The following is a 17,244-nucleotide window of genomic DNA, read 5'->3' as shown; positions in this document are numbered from 1 at the left end:
ATTCAGAATTCAAAATTAAAAGATCCAGTCGGTATGTAACAATTAAGATGCTTTTTTGGAAGAAAAGGACTATACTATTATTTGTGTATACAATTATAATGGTTGTGAAATAAAAATTTATTTCATAACCTAACCTTAATGATAAGCCAGTTATATGTTCATTTTGTGTTTTTAAGTTAAAGCAAATGAGTGAAATCAACACTGTTATGCAAACACCGTAGTTGTTCCTTGACACATTTGAGAAAGCACTAATTCGACTGCCTGCCCCACACCAGAGGATGTTCAAATCTGACTTTGTTAAATAAACGTGGGAGACCACAGACACAACAACCTTGTAACTGATTTTCAATGTTTTAGTCCTGAGAAAGCACAGACTAGATGATTCAATCAATCTGTGGATGAAGTCATGGTTGAGAAGACGGGAATCAACTTGCCTTGTACAAGTTACAGTTCTAAACAAAAGTACACAACATCCATTTCCCAGTCGGCTCTCTCTCATTTGTTATTGCGGGGTTCTACTCATGCTCCCCCAATAGCTGTTCAGCAAATATGTGTATTTTGTCATATGTGTACTTTCCGATTTGATCGTCGGGAAGACTCTGATTTTAAAATTGTGTCTGTTAATCCCTCACACTACAGGATAATTTGGCTGGATAATCTGTTCAAATCAGCCTAAAAACGGAAGGAACCCACGATTGTTGGAAGGGCCAGATCAGGACCGAAATCTGGAACATTATCCTCTAGCATGGGCCAGGCTTTACACACCTGTCTTTGAAACACTCCTTACTTGTTGCTAAGGAACACATTTTTTAGATCCATAAATGGAAACAGACAGGTCTTTCTGTCAGTTTATTTTACGGTTCATTGGTTGGTAATATTAGTAACATGTTTTTTATATGAGTAGTTTTTATTTTGGGTAGTGTCAGTCATGTTTTTGTTGTTTCCCCTGCTCTTTGTAAGCTTTCAGACTATGCGCACAAATGTAGACACAACTGTTACTCATGTCACAAAGAACACACAATTTTCCACATTCAAGGTTTTCCTGCTAATGAAAATTCAACGCAATTAACTTATTGTGAGTGGTTTCTCTCATGATACGCGACAACGTCGTTATATTGTCCCATCTCTAGTGTACACACAAGCATACAACTGATAACAGATCCTGTGTTTGTGTATGCTCAGTGTTTTCAAGCTTTAAGAAAATATATGCCACAGATAATGGATACAAAAGACCACACATGACAGCACATCGTTTTTTTTAATCTCTAGTGGATCATTAATTCAGATTTATTAAAACCATTCCTTAATGCAACATGCAAAACAAGCACTTACATACATTTTTTAAGTAGAACATTAGAATGTAGTGTAAAAAAGCATAGAGCTGGAAGAAGAGCCTCCTTCAGCAAATCTGTGTGCTACATAGGAGCAGCATGGGACAGTAACTTTTTTTTTTCCTTTCCATCTCCTGTGAGTTCATCACAATAAGTTGAGCTGTGTTTTATCAGTGAAATGCTTTTAATGTGAAGATGCAGCAGTAAGAGCTGTAACTGGTTAATCTGTGTGCCAGTGGCAGCACATTTGTCTGAGGTAACTTTGGTTCATACTGCTGCCTTTTTTTATTGATTTTTTTTGGGGTCATTTTGTTTTCCTTTGCGGACATCCCAGGCTGAATAAAGCTGGTGCGTGTGTTGGATCTGGCCCTGGGGCCATATGTCGCCCATGTGTGGCCTAATGGGTTTACTGGGCTAAGCTTCTATAATCACATGCCCTTCCGATTAGGGCTGGGCGTAGATTAACATTTGTCAATGTTCGTGCCAATATGATGGCTGCAAAAATGTGCACTGGTGCAAAAAAGAAAAATCTTACTTTTCAATATTTTAAGTTGAGGAGTCCTTCAGTCATTTAATGCCAGGTTTCAGGTTGTGTCAGGTTTCCACACCTGATGCAGCACATACAATTTATTCAGCACATAAAAGAGCACAGCTCTGCTCACTGCCTGTCATAGTAGAGGAATGAGGTGATGTGTGACTGAAGCATTGCTGGTTTATATCGCTGATTTCTCCTGCCCAGCCTTGATGTAACCTTGTGCGAGACACTTCATCCATCGGTGGTCAACAGGTGTCAGTGGTTTGTCTTGGTAGAGCTGAAAAGGTTTGCATAGAAAAGAGGGAGAGACTATTTTGTATTTAATACTGTCAGACTAGTTGTTGTACTCCATCTGTGCACTTACTTACTTTATTGGACTAATTGACACAGACTTCTTGAGGGTGAGACTCCAGCGAAGCTGCTGGTCGAGCAGCCATGATCATAACAAACCCGAATGCGTCTCTCAAGCACTGACGCACCAGAGCAGATGGTAAGCAATAGAAACAGACACCAGGAAACATATAGTCCTCGTTCATTTGCATACGAGTTGTGTGTCGCTGATATGCCACACACACGCGTTCTTGTATTTCCAGTAGCTTAGCTGAGACCATTTGCTCGACGACGCTCATTATCCGTGAGTCCGTTGTGTCCATCGACTTGGGCCAGAAGTCTATGAAAGGAGTGAGAGTTCACTGTACTGGACAGTGCTGTGAGCTGAATCTGAAGCTTTGGACTCAGTTGGACAGATGCTGCCTTGTTTGAGAATGAGATAAGAGACGGCCCAGGGCAGTGTGTGTGTGTGTGTGTGTGTGTGTGTGTGTGTGTGTGTGTGTGTGTGTGTGTGTGTGTGTGTGTGTGTGTGTGTGTGTGTGTGTGTGTGTGTGTGTGTGTGTGTGTGTGTGTGTGTGTGTGTGTGTGTGTGTGTGTGTGTGTGTGTGTGTGTGTGTGTGTGTGTGTGTGTGTGTGTGTGTGTGTGTGTGTGTGTGTGTGTGTGTGTGTGTGTGTGTGTGTGTGTGTGTGTGTGTGTGTGTGTGTGTGTGTGTGTGTGTTGCTTTCTCTGGTGTGAAAGCTTTGCAGATTTGAGCGACACTACTGATGGAGTGAGAGAATTCTGAAAAGGTGAACTTAAAAGTCAGTCACTCACCCTTTCAAAGGAAAAAACAATAAATGTGAAGGGTCTGGGGTTAGTTGAATGTAAGAAGCTGGATGTGATCTTCTGTGTGGTCACCAGAGAATGCTGCCAAGTTTATTTTTATAATTAATTCAATTTTTAAACTTTAAACTGTGCCACTTAGTGCGTATCTTCACTAGTAGAGCCATACAAATTCTCTTTCTCTCCTCCTTATTCTGAAACAATAGAGTTAATGTTTTGCTGGTGACATGTGGTAGTGCTCCGTCACATTTTAAATCTATAATTCAGTGAATATTGAACTGAACTTCTTAAAAATATATATTACAAATCATATTGCAGGTGCAATATCTGTCAGAAAATCATATTTTCCCAAAAATCAATCTGCCTGTAGATGGATGTCTATATATCTAATACCAATTTCTGTCTCATTTAAAGTTGTTTCCCTTTGTCATTAGGATCATGTTTATGAGATTTTAAGTTAATATATCAGGAGTTCTTGTGGCATTGGCAAGTGGCTACTGGTTTCCAGCCAGACTATAACATATGATGGAATATAAGGAATTAATATAATAACACTTATCGTGTTTTAAACATGGATTTGTCATATCTGTGACATCATAGTGGAAAGAGGTTTTCACTGTTGCCTCACTGAAAGATGGAATTTTGGTTTTGTATTTTCCATGTGAGTGTGAATGGTTGTTTTTGTCTCTGGTTGTTGGTTTTTTGATGGACTGGCGTGGCGACCTATCCAGGTTTTTACCTGTCTCTCGTATGATTCCACCTGGGATTGGCTTCAGCTCTTCCTACGATCTTTAAAGGTTAAGTGGGTAAAGTAATGGATGGATGGATTTTGTCTCACCTGGCTGATATCACATCTGCAAAGTAGTGTCAGAATCGTCTTTAATAACGACACACACGACTTAAAAACAAAAACAAGTCTCACATATGCTCTGTACGTTACACACACCTAGAGCGAGAGATGATGAAATAAGAGAGAAAGAGAGGAAAAAAAGATCTAAGGCTACACGCAGAATTTACAGTATGATTCATTACAGAGACGGTTCACATTCATATAATTCATCTCAAATGGCACATGCTTTCCTATCCTCATCAACAGCAACAACAGAAGATTTCACATTTGTGAGACCACTCTGTATTGTAGCGGGAGATGTGTAAGGTAGGACAAGATGTACCTTTACTGTGAATACGATGCACATGTGTATAGGGAAAAGTGCTAAACTGAGTTGGAGTAACAAGGTGCTGTTTTCCCGACCTTGAAAAGTCAGTCATTTTGTTTGAAAGTCTTAAAGTCTGGAAAAATGTTTAACTCATAGTAGAATTTTAAAATATGTAATATATGAAGAAGAACTTGATTTTCCTCGCTGGTCACATTAGGCAGTCGCATCATTTGTCACATCACACAGCATCTAAAGCAAGTAAATGTCTTACTCGTGTGAAGTTAATGACAGGATATGCATGACAGCCAGGATACGTATGCGTATAAGATTTTTTACTTCTGTGTTACTTACTTACTTCCTGCACAAGGATCAGTGAAACTCACAATGTCAGAGTGGCCCGCAGTCTGCTGTTCCTGCGTTTTGAATTGACACACGTAGCTAGCTCAGGGCTGCAAGCAGAAATTGTTCATTTCCCCTTTTTCAAATTTATGGCTTGAAGTCTAACACAAAAAAGTATAGTGAAAATTGCTAAAAACATCAGCATTGCCAGCATGGGAGCGGCAACACTGGTGAGCCATTTCCAAAGCAAGAAGCACTCAAGTCTCTATATTCATTCATTCATTCATTCATTCATTCATTCATTCATTCATCCATCCATTCATTCATGCTTTGACCGTGCTCTTGATGTAATATGTTGGTGTGAAATGTAGGCACTTTTGTGATGTTCATATGTGTTTGAAAACATGTTTGTTGGTAAAAACATAATTTACCGTGATTTCTATTCTGAATTCATGCTTTTATTTAAATAAACCCATCAGGTACAATCCGAACAAGAAAGTAGGCGCGCAAGTTTAAAACTGCATAAAGTCAAGGTTTTGAACATAATGTTGGAATTTTAATTTGGTTAAAGGGTGAGTAAGCAATGTTGTATTATTCAAAGAGTCATGAAATGCATGAAATAAAGTCTGTAGATAATTATTAATTAATAACAATTTCATCACATTTTCTGCACTTCATGATGAAGCTTATTTTAATGTCGATTACTCGAGTTTCACTCATTTGTTTCGTGTCCTCTCTGCCCTGTAGGATGACGCCTCTTAGTCAACCCTGCTCGTTCTGTCGGCCCGTCTCCAGAGTTCAGACACCTCGTCAGCAGACCGTGTGCTCCTGAGCGTTCACTGCGACCCTCCCTGTTTGGCTGCCTGGCCGACATCCCGGGGAGGTGATGCGACGTTTCGTCTACTGCAAAGTGGTGTTAACCACCTCTCTCGTGTGGGTGCTGGTGGACGTGTTCTTGCTGCTCTACTTCAGCGAGTGTAACAAATGTGACGACAGGAAAGACCGCCTGCTACTACCGGCTCTTCGAGGTGAGTCCAGATCGGTGATGTGACGTATGTCACAGACGTGACGGGGCTCCAGTGTTTTCCGTCATGAGATGGTGTGCACGTAAACTAAGTCTCGCTCAACTGCTTCATTCCCTGTCATCTTAAGCTTGAACTTTTTTAGTGTTGAGGTTTGTACAGTGTACAGAAGAGTTTACATTGAATAGATTTTCAGTCTTCTTAGAAGAAGATTAGATGTTGTATTTTTTTTGATTTTCTTTATTTTTTTTGTGTTCCATTTGTGAAATAGAGAGAGAACGACATTTATATAATTGTAGATTCATTCATAAACCTATGGTAACCTTTGCGTTTAATCTCATAATGGTATAAAAATATTATCAAACATATTTAAGTGTTCTTTATTTAATTCTTAATCTTCTAATCAGGGAGCATATACATGGTTTTGTTGATGATTGTAAACTCAATGAGCCTTTTGAAAGCCTGCTGTTCTGCTATTTTTCCCTCTATGGTGTGCCTATTTATATCTTACCAAGGTGACAATATGACTGGGTTGTAACGCAGCTATGAATGAAGACTGATTTTGCTTTGACAACAATAAATGGAGACACGGCGTTCGCTGTAATGGATGACACATCTTGTGACGTGAAACGACTCCTTACACTGGAATATTCAGAGAGCACAGAAAACCTGTGAATCATACCTGCTTTAATTTTGAAGTAGTAAGTACTTAAATGACATAATGACAATTCAGACAGAAATTGCCAAATAATCAGTGTGAAATGCATTTTGTAGTGGGTGAAGATTACATCAGATTTCTTTGTCTAATTACAATCTGTCTACTATGATCTAAAAGGGCGATGATATTAATGGGAACTGAAAAGTAAAATAAATCCCTTAATATCAAAAATTACAGCATGAGATTTACACAAGTTTGAGCCCTTGAGCCTGAATGTTCATAAGAGTCTCAGCAATATTGACATTATCAAATCAGGAAGAACTTTTAAGATCACTCTTCTTTTTTTTTACAAAAGAAAATGGCTTTGAGACTGCTCAACATGTTGGATTGCCGAATTTGAGTGAAGCAACAATGTTTCTCCTTTTAGTTTTGGGTCTCTTGTAATTTGCTGTGAATAATATGACAAAAGAGGACTTTTTTTTTTAATCTACAAACTGACGGTAGCTCAGTGGTAGTCTACATGCCGATGTGTCCTTGGGCAAGACGCTTAACCCCATGTTGCTCCTGACGGCTGTGAGCGGGTATGAAAGATGTATGATAAAAAAAAAAATCATGCTGCACATAGATGCAGTGTATGAATGTGTGAGTGAGCAAAACTGTACTATAAAGCAGCGTTGAGTGGTCCTCAGGACTAAAGCATTATATAAAATCAGACCATTTATGTAACAGTGTTGGATTTATTTATCTGCTGATTCTCTATCCATTGTTTTTTTTTTTGAGTGCGCGTTAGAGAGATTGTGTGTGTGTGTGTGTGTGTGTGTGTGTGTTTCTAATATTAACCTAAAACAAAGCTTTAGCAGAGTTCATTTCCTCACATGTCCTTGAGTAAGCAGGTTTGTAAGAAGCTAAGCTGCTTTTAAGGATGGAATGTGGCAGAGCTGCCAGCTACTGAGACTGATTACCATACAAAAGTCTAATTCCGTTCACTGCATTTTGCTGTGACGCTACAAGTCTCTTATTCATTTCACCACAGACGTTTTGTGGCTTTTATTCACGATCGGTTTTGAATCAGAATCTGCCCACTTTGATCGTTACACTAACGAAAAGATGCTGAAATGCTTGGTCGATCTGTTTGGTGCTTTGTACTTACTATCACGTAGGATTACTTAGAGGTGTTTTTTTCCTCAGAGCTGCTCTAACTGACTCACAGAGTAAACTAACCAACAATCATCTGCTCCACTGTGCAGAGTGGGTGTCTTCACTGTGTCACACACAAAACAGCTTTATTTACTTATTAATTTAGAACAGGGAATTGCACAGTATTGAACATCAATGTATAATATAATAAGGTTCAGTTTCATGTTCCCAAACAAATAACATAAACGAGGGATAGCAGGAAACATTGTATTCCAGTAAACAAAGACGGACAAAAAGTGCAATGCAGCAAGGCAAATCGGGAAGTGGAAACCATCATTTTAAAAGTGCTTTAGGTGCTTAAATGCTCAGCGCACATAGTATTTGGATTTTGATGAATGCATATTTAATTTAAAATCACTCACTTTTGGCTGGTTTGCTTCACTTGTGTGATGATTTCAGTAGCTACTTTGAACATAGGGTCTTTTATCTGACATCCAGCCATCACCAGGTCAATAATGACCCTTTTACATAAGGTTTTCAATTACAGACTAGAGCAGTTATATCTTTGCTCATGCCAGTCATTTATTCAGCTTGACCAAAGTAAACTGTATGGTCCATCACTCTTGTCCACTCAACAAATATATTAGCATTCAAGTCTCAAGTCATGTGAATACAGAAGATAAAGATGATTTCCTATATTTTCTACATTTAAATATGCTAAAAAAATAAAAATGATAGTCATTTTGAACTGCTTGAGTTGTATCCGTAACAAAAACACAATGCAATGCAATACATTTATACATCAATGTTTTCTGTGTTTCAAAAAGAAATTGCAATGTTAACCCCTCAATATTTAAGAAAATGTAAATATTTACAGGTAAGTACAGGTAATTTCGAGTCTTTACTCAAGTCTAAGTCGAGTCAAGTCACGTGACTCGAGTCCCCCACCTCTGATATAAATATACTTTTGTTTTGCTTCCTATGAATATAAGGCAAAATTTGTTTGACATGTGTTAAAATTGGTGTTTCTTATTACTACACCTTCATTACAATATAGGAAGACATTTGTTGCGATCTTACGTTCTTGGTTATTGTGTAAATACGGTCATTCCTCCATTTTTTGTGCCTGAAATCCCATGAGCTGAGTTTATTGCTGTGTTCAGTGTGATGCATTTGAAAAGTGGAGCTGATGCTGCATTTGATTGAAGCCTTTTTTCTCTGTTGAGCAGTGTCCATCACTTTTTAGGGCTCCAAATGAAGAGTAATGTCAGCGGCACAAAAGAGAAAATGGCACGGTCAGTCAGGTTAGCAGTCCAGCCAACTCCAGTTTGTCTCTTTGAGGGCCAGTAGGAAATCCTCTTAACTTGAGGCCATGCAGCTAATGTGAACTGTTTGCCACCTTTAATTGAAATCACTGCCTTTGCTCTTAGAGATTATCAGAGAGAGAGAGGGAGAGATAAATGCATGGGTGAGTATTTACCTTTGGTGAAAGGAGTCAGTTCTGAGCAGCAGCAGAAGCAGAAGAATCAACAGCTCTGCTGATGTTTTGTAGGCGTTTGACTGAAGAAACATTAGTACATTCTGCTAAATCTCTGAATTAAAAAACCTCCTAACATATTAAATTGAAATCAAATATCCCTATACAGTGCTTAATACTCACCTGAGTAACCAGGAGAGAGCTTAAGCAGAGCCCCTGCACTCTCTGTATTAAATGTCTTAAGCTTTTTTTGTGGTCTGTGGTGGTTTTTTTTTCCTAGACTTAAATACTGAAAAAGAGAATGCTATCACATTTTCTGTTTGTATCAGTTAGAGGAACATACCATGCTGTAAATAAGCGGGCAGTTCGTAAACTGCTGTTATAATCCACAATATCTGCTTTGCTACGTGCACATTGATCTGGGAAATTATGTTTTTGTCCTCTGGCTTTTTACAATAACAGTCGGGTTACTCTTTACACTGTTTACAGGGATGGGATTAGCATGCTTCGCTGCACTCTCCTCAGCATGGAGAGACGGATAATAAACCCTGCATCTGTGATGCTTTCTACAGACTACAGAGTTCTCGAAAGGCCACAATAACTTATTATTTTCTCCAGGAACAGGGTGAACAGACCGGGGTTAGGAAGTGCACTCAGTCCACACTGTTCCGACTCCCATTCAGAGAGGAGATGTCATTTGTTGAACAGTTGTTATTCTTATAAGCTTTCACTATCAATAAATAATATAATCAAACATTAATTGAGGGAAAAAACTATTATGTGGGATGTTTTCTTATCAGAAATACACTCGCTGGACATTTCTTTACATGTTATTTGTACCTAATAAAGTGTCCAGTGTGGTCTTCTGGTGCTGTAGCCCATCTATTTAAAGGTTGATGTGTTGTTATTCAGAGATGCTCATGGTTTCATGTGAGAATCCCAGTGGATCAGCAGTTTCCTGTCTGGAAACAGCCATGCCACATTCAAAGTAATTAAAATGACCTTTCTTCCCCGGTCTGATGCTCAATTTGAACTTTGAACAGCAGGTCGTCGTGACCATGTCATCATGACTCTGCACGCCTAAATGCAGCGACTCGCTGCCATGTGGCTGATTGGATATTTGCTTTAAAGAGCACTTTAAAGAGAACAGGTGTATCTAAAAAAAAATAAAATAAAAAATAAAATAGAAATAGCTGGTGAATGCAATTCTGTATCGTCTCTTTCACTTTTGCAGCGGTGATATCTCGGAGCCACGAGGGTCCAGGGGAGATGGGCAAGGCGGTGAACATCCCCAAGGATGACCAGGAGAAGATGAAGGAGCTCTTTAAGATTAACCAGTTTAACTTGATGGCCAGTGACATGATTGCTCTCAACAGGAGTCTTCCAGATGTGAGGTTGGATGGGTGCGTATAACCTTTTGGTGTCTTCCAGTTGCATGCTCCGACTCACAGCACTGAACCCATAATGTCTGCTTTTTCCAACGGGCTTCAATCACACTCAGTCCTCGTCCTGTTCCTCCACTGCCTGTTAACTTTGATACCTTTGATACTGGAGAGTCATGGTTTCACTATCAAACCCATTACCAGTCTTAATGTGTGTGGACTTGTGTGTCGGGTTCACTGAATACTGCTTCAGACAAATGTATTAGATGGCTCAGCAAAGCAGCGGGGCTTATTTCTCTTGACAGGAGTCTCAACAGGGTTGCAGATAATGAGACAAGGTGCAGGCTCTGCAGATGAAATGCTCTAAACGTATTTAAGCAACGTTATACAGATGGTATAAATAAAAAATAAACCGGTTTGTTGAGTCTATTTGAAGTCATTGGTATTAACTCGTTCTATGTGGGGAAAAAAAACGGTGCTAATAATGGGCACCGTTTCAGTGCAGAATCCATCAGATCCCTCAATTAAGCTTGACATTTGAATGGGAGCAGTTTATTTACTATTATTTTTTTTAGAAGAAGATCTACTTGAGCACTTAACAACAATCCAAGGAGCTGTTTGTGTGAAACATGAACACATTCATCTTGGGATGCATGCGAGTTTGATTCATATTTACTTATTCCTGCTGAATGCAAGTTCTCCACGGCACCAAAGACTCCATTCACATAAGAAATAGAGCACAAAAATTTAACAAAATGCCAACTCAACATACAAAAAAAAGACCTTTATTAACAAGAAAAAGTGCATATACAGCTGTTTACACTTTTTTTGGTCCGTCTTGGCTTCTTCACCCTCACAGTATAAATATTACAGCGGGTTAATTACAGAGCACAGCTTGGTGTTGCAGAATTTCACCAGCTCTTGGTGAAAATTATTCAGAGCTATGCAGAATCACCAGTTTTTGACTCGGAAGGGTGATAACGTTTTGCTTCAAAGGCACCCTCTTGGCCCAGTTGTGTCACTCCGTGCTGTCACTTTGAATAGACAGGACTGAACTAGCATTTCTGTTTGCTCCGATGACTCCTTTCGCCCTCCACCACCTTTCACTGCTCCTTCTCCTGCCATACAGGCTGCACTGTCCATCTACCTCTCCCCTTTTTTTGTGTAATGCAGTGTATTCCTTATTTATCATGATCCACTACAGTGCTGATCCAAGTTTGCCACATTGTCATTCTTTAGCTTTGACAGACAAGCCGTCAAGCCAAGGACATGCTGACATAACTGTCAACTACTTGTTCTGTTTCCTTTGGTGATATTTTTGGTATTGGTGAGCAGCAGAACACTGCAGCTCAAACAAACAACGTAATGAACTGCAGGCATAGAAAACAGAGTTAAATCCAACACTATCATTTTTAGGTAAGTTAGAGATGGTAAGATTGAATTTATAAGGGTTCAAATTGTTACATTAAGGTATGAGATTAGCTGTGTATGATATTGTTTAGTTGCTGTTCATTATTTTGGTTTTCCAAAGAGTTAAAGAAAAGGCATGCAATGTTATTCAGGTGGCTGTGTCAGATTTCTCCTTTCACCCACTGTCCAGCCATCCATTTTCTACTGCTTTATCCTCCACCTGAGGGTCGTGGGGGATGCTGTGCCAATCTCAGCTGACATAGGGTGATAGGCAGGGTACACCCTGGACAGTTTGCCAGTCCATTGCAGGGCCACATAGAACCAAACAACCATCCACTCTCACACTCATTGCATGTTTTTGGGCTGTGGGAGAAAACCCACACACACATACACAGGGAGAATATGCCCTTCAACCCACTGGATTAAGCAAAAATATTTAATTGATTCTTTTCTTTAGATATGATTTCAATGGTTCCCAATGTTGGAATCTGGAAATCTGGAAATTGGATCATGAAATTATTATCAATTATTATGTACCACGACATTATATCTCTCTTTTTTGAGCTTTATATTAAGGGGTCTAAACTTGTTGTGTGGCTCCCTCGTCTGTAGCTGATTGAGATTAATTCACCAGAATTCACATGTGACTTTACTTTGTTTTTACAGTTACTTTTTCCCCCCCCCTCCATGTCGTTCTATCAGCTGTAAAACCAAGGTGCACCCAGACGATCTGCCCAACACCAGCATTGTCATTGTGTTTCACAATGAGGCGTGGAGCACCCTGCTGCGGACTGTTCACAGCGTCATCAGCCGCTCTCCCAGACACTTGCTCGTGGAGGTTGTGTTAGTCGACGATGCCAGCGAGCGAGGTTGGTACAATCTCGGCCAATAGGCTCATATAGCTCAGAGAGTGTGCGGCACGTTTGCAGGTGCAGCTCCGTCGTCAAGGATACAGGATGTTCATTTTGAACATCAGTGCAACCGGTGCGAGAGATAAATCCCAGATCCAGTCTCAGTGGATCACCGAGCATAGCAGCAATATGAGAAACGGTTAACATTCTGTGGCAACAGATATCAGAATATAATACACTGACTCAAACTATACACGTATGTGGAGCTACAGCTGTCATTATTTTAGTGTTTTCTCCTAAATTAAGTCATTAAGTTTAGAATAATACTGGTTACATTAGTAATATTAATACAAGGTGACACTTTATATTATAGTACAGTAACAACATTGTAATATTAAGGCAGAAATCCTGAAACAGGGAGGTAATATTGTGGTTATGTTATATCTAATTTCATTTCCAGCTTGGTAATGTGGTGATAATAATTTACTAATACCATGTTATTTCAAAAGTAATATCCAGGCAATAGCTTGTTAATTAGAATTACTGTTACACATGATAATTAATTATATTTGTTATTATTTAATATTTAAATGTCTTTTTCATCTGAAAACTTGTTTCTCGAATGCCTGCTCTCTTGTTCCAGACTTCCTGAAGAAGAAGCTGGAGAACTATGTGCAGACTCTGGAGGTTCCAGTGAGGATCCTGAGAATGGAGCAGCGTTCGGGTCTCATCAGAGCCAGGTTGAGGGGGGCAGCTGCCACCAAAGGTCAGGTCATCACCTTCCTGGACGCTCACTGTGAGTGTACTGTGGGCTGGCTCGAGCCCCTGCTGGCCCGTATCAAAGAGGACAGGTAGGAGACCAAAATGGACCACACGTGTATAAGTTGATGCTTCTTTGCAAGGTGCTAATATGGAGAAATTGAAAATACAGCATTGCACTCTTCTGCTTTTGGAGGAGCGGTCCGATGGTTTGCCTGTTCAGTCCTGGAACATTAATACACGTGATATCACGTTTCACTTAAGTTGCATCATTGACTCACACGTCTGTGAATATTGTCGGGGCAGCAAACTACAATGCATGAATGCACAGTTTGACACTGGCACTGCAGATGGGAGAAGATGATCGTTTTGCATCGTCTGCTTCTTCTGCTGTCTCAGAGGAAATCTAGTTCCAGCAGCTGTAGATGTGTTGCTGGGTCAGACTGCATATAAAGTGTCAACTCTGCTGCACACGAGGCAAGAAGATGCTAAGGAGGCCACATTGAAGTAGAGAGGGACATGTTTTCATGCAAATACATGCTTATTGAGCAAGGAGGTCTTTTTTTTTATCTTGTGTTGACTTGTAAAACCAGATTTGAAAAACAGAATGTGCAGTGTGTTTTTTGTGTGTGTGTGTGTGAGACAGACATGGATGGATTAATGGACTAATAATGATTCTCTTGCAATCCGTCTCTTATCTGAGGTCAGACACATTTATTTTCCCCTCAGGAACAAATTGCTATCATATGACTTAGTATTTATTGATGTCAATAATTCTCGGGGCGCAGACGGATGAGATGCTGCACGAAGTGAACCAGTGTTCTCTATGAATTCACATGATTAAAAACATGGCTGGCTTTGTCAAATGCAGGGCTGTGAGATGTGTTGTTTAATCATATTTGTGATATTAACATTTCATTGAATACCCATATGTGTGTATATATATATATATATATATATATATATATATATAGCTGGAAATAATTGTCTTCACATTCTCATGTTAGTTTTTAATTACAGTGCAGATGGAATCACAGAGTTGGGCAAAAGCATTTTTTGATTAAATATTATTATTATTATTATTATTGCAATACAATGTCAATTGAAATTCATTTAACAGTAGCCAATATGAAGGCGAAGAAACATGTTTATTACAGTAGTAATCAAAATGATTATTTTGGTTGTATCATTTGTAAAGAACATATTCTCCGGTCTAATTATATTTATTTCTGTTTTTTTTTATGTTGGCTTTAGTTTACATTGTTTCATATGCTGTCTGTTTTATGTGTTTATGTCAAGTACAGCACTTTGGTCAACATGGTTATATTTTCCTTTGGCTCAAACATTACATTTTGTAGTGATATGTAATCGTATAGAGCATTGAAAATCTCACCCTAACAATCTACTGCGTGCATCTTTCAGGACAGCAGTGGTGTGCCCCATCATAGATGTCATCAGCGATGAGACGTTTGAGTACATGGCAGGATCAGATATGACATATGGTGGATTCAACTGGAAGCTGAATTTCCGCTGGTACCCTGTTCCACAGCGGGAGATGGATCGGCGCAAAGGGGACAGAACTCTCCCTGTCAGGTACACAAAGGTTTCTTGCTCTTCTGAAGCTGAAACTAGTTTTTTTTTTGTTTTCTTTTTAACAGAAAATGTAACTGAAGGGATGCCAGGTTACACAAACCCATAGAGATTAGGGATGCATGGTATTTGACTTTTTGCCTATATCTGAGTTGCTGATATGTCAGTAATGCAGATGACTTTAAAAAAAAATAAAAAAATTTTACCTTTCGAGATCAAGACATCTTTCACAAGGGTGACCTGCAGTCTCTTCTCTAGTGAAACTAACATTATGTTTCGCTTACTCACGTCACATCAGATATAGATATACATTTTAGTCATTGTGCAAAATAAATAAACATGGGAAAATAATAGTTGGTGAGGGAGCAAGCGTAGGAATGGAGGAGTTACATTCTAAAGCCAATATTGGCTGATACTGGTATTGTGCCAATAATATTGTGCATCCCTAACAGAGATGTTCTCCTCTATTACTTTTTCTTATCTGCGATGTTAATGGGCTTTTTCCTTAATGACCGCAGAGAACAAAGAATGCATGGTTATTTAGATTTTCTTCACAAAAAAGAAATCAAGAAAGATTAAACAAGTCCCATTTTTATTTTAGGATGAAATAGGAGTAGTTGTTAGATGATGATGACGATGGGAATAGATATTTTCTCTTGTGTATCTCACTGATGCAAACAACTGCCTAAACAGCTATGTAGTTTTGATTTGATGTTTTATGCTAAATATGTGTGAGTTAATTCCTCTTATGAAAAGAAAAACAGTCTGCTCACTGTGGCTTACATTACATCACAGTGCAACAGTTTGTTGCTTGCATGCAAATCCTAGCAAACAAACATTATCCTTCATTTTGGGCATAATATTTCACCATAGAATACATTTAAAGATTAAAGTAATGACGCCTCTAAGGCTTGATCTAAAATTTTCTCACAAATTGGTCTTTAGTTTGTTTGTGTCCTGAATGTTCCTCCAAGTTGCAAAAGGATACAAATAAATGCAGCATCAGAGAGGAAGAAAAACTTGTTTTTCTGTGTCACTTCCAGGACTCCCACCATGGCAGGAGGTTTGTTCTCTATAGATAAAACATACTTTGAAGAAATCGGAAGCTATGATCCCGGGATGGATATCTGGGGTGGAGAAAACCTGGAAATGTCTTTTAGAGTAAGTGACCCACAAAAGTTTTATCTGCAATTAACTTTGTGTTCTTTGGACTAACTGGCAGTCATCCCGACAAGGAAACTCAATTTATCCTCTTGTTTGTCAATAATCAGACACTAAATGACAAATCACTTTATTAGGGAACAGCTGTTTGCTTGTTATCTGTGGTGCAGTGGACTCAAAATCATTCAAATGAAGCTTTTCTTCACTTCAAAAATCAAAATGACCATCAAAAATGACATCCAGCGAGCAGAAATTCTGCAGATTGGTAATGCCTCATTGATAAGAAAGGTTGGAGGTAATTGGCCGGACTTATTGGAGCACACACTGACCTGGCTGATGGGCTACAGCAGCAGTTAGCGAAGAACTGAGATCTGAGGGTGCAGTGGATATGCGCTCAATAAAAGTGCACAGCTGAAAACTGCTTGATGAAACTGGATTTCTGATGAGGTCGGTATTTGTATATGTATATGTGTTTTTTTGTTTGTAGAAATTACAAAAGAGGCAAATCGCAGCCAGAGTTAAAGGATCCAGGATGTCTGTGTTAGACCTTTACATGAAACCATAATAATAGCATTAGTTTAAATATAAGCTAAAATACAACTTGCAGCAGTAGCAATTCCTTTAAATCTCAAATTCTTATTGAGAGGTATTATTCTTAGGTGATATTAGTCTGCCGTGGTGTTGGTATGTTAAATAAAAACAAACATACAAATTGTGTCCAACTTCACTTATTTGCCTACATTTGTTTGTGAATGTTGTGAATCTTGGGTATAGAGTGGTAGAGTGGGTATCTGTTTCATTGTTTTCGATATTTTTGTAAAAAAAAAAAGTGACCTTGTCTTCACACGTCTGCAGATATGGCAGTGTGGTGGTTCTTTGGAAATTGTTACCTGCTCCCACGTGGGCCACGTTTTCCGGAAGGCCACGCCATACAGCTTCCCTGGAGGAACGGGCCAGGTCATCAACAAGAACAACAGGCGCCTGGCTGAAGTCTGGATGGATGATTTTAAAGATTTCTTCTATATCATATCACCAGGTACGGAAGAGTGAATGTGTGAATGACGCCTTGACCTTAAAAAAAATAAATAAAATAATACTAATAAAAAAATAAGAATAAATAAAATAAAATAAAAAAGAATCACACCTTGACACACCAATGCTAAAATGGGACGAACCATTCATTTTCATTTAAGTGTCAGGGAATACATGAGTCAGAAATGCAATTTAGCAAGCCGGTGTGAAAAGGAAAGTCTTATCGCTTCTATTGTATTCTGTCTCTGCC

At 39.0% G+C, this 17,244-nt stretch overlaps 1 protein-coding gene across 5 annotated transcripts in view; it reads left to right on the top strand.

Moving 5' to 3' along the window:
- The window catches only part of galnt13 (UDP-N-acetyl-alpha-D-galactosamine:polypeptide N-acetylgalactosaminyltransferase 13), a 32,437-nt gene that overhangs the window by 1,142 nt on the left and 14,051 nt on the right, over window positions 1-17,244 (top strand). For all 5 annotated transcript variants that reach the window (XM_044019178.1, XM_044019174.1, XM_044019176.1 and 2 more), the window contains exons 2-8: window positions 5,263-5,543; window positions 10,044-10,212; window positions 12,304-12,470; window positions 13,096-13,303; window positions 14,634-14,804; window positions 15,845-15,962; window positions 16,818-16,998. In XM_044019178.1, the coding sequence (XP_043875113.1) occupies window positions 5,402-5,543; window positions 10,044-10,212; window positions 12,304-12,470; window positions 13,096-13,303; window positions 14,634-14,804; window positions 15,845-15,962; window positions 16,818-16,998 (1,156 nt within the window). In that variant the 5' untranslated portion in view covers window positions 5,263-5,401. The remainder of the gene's footprint in view (window positions 1-5,262; window positions 5,544-10,043; window positions 10,213-12,303; window positions 12,471-13,095; window positions 13,304-14,633; window positions 14,805-15,844; window positions 15,963-16,817; window positions 16,999-17,244) is intronic.

This window comes from Solea senegalensis, linkage group LG2, assembly GCF_019176455.1.
Source record: "Solea senegalensis isolate Sse05_10M linkage group LG2, IFAPA_SoseM_1, whole genome shotgun sequence".
NCBI classification, from domain to species: domain Eukaryota; kingdom Metazoa; phylum Chordata; class Actinopteri; order Pleuronectiformes; family Soleidae; genus Solea; species Solea senegalensis.
Note: the sequence above shows the minus strand (reverse complement) of the source record. Positions and strands in the feature narration are given on the sequence as shown.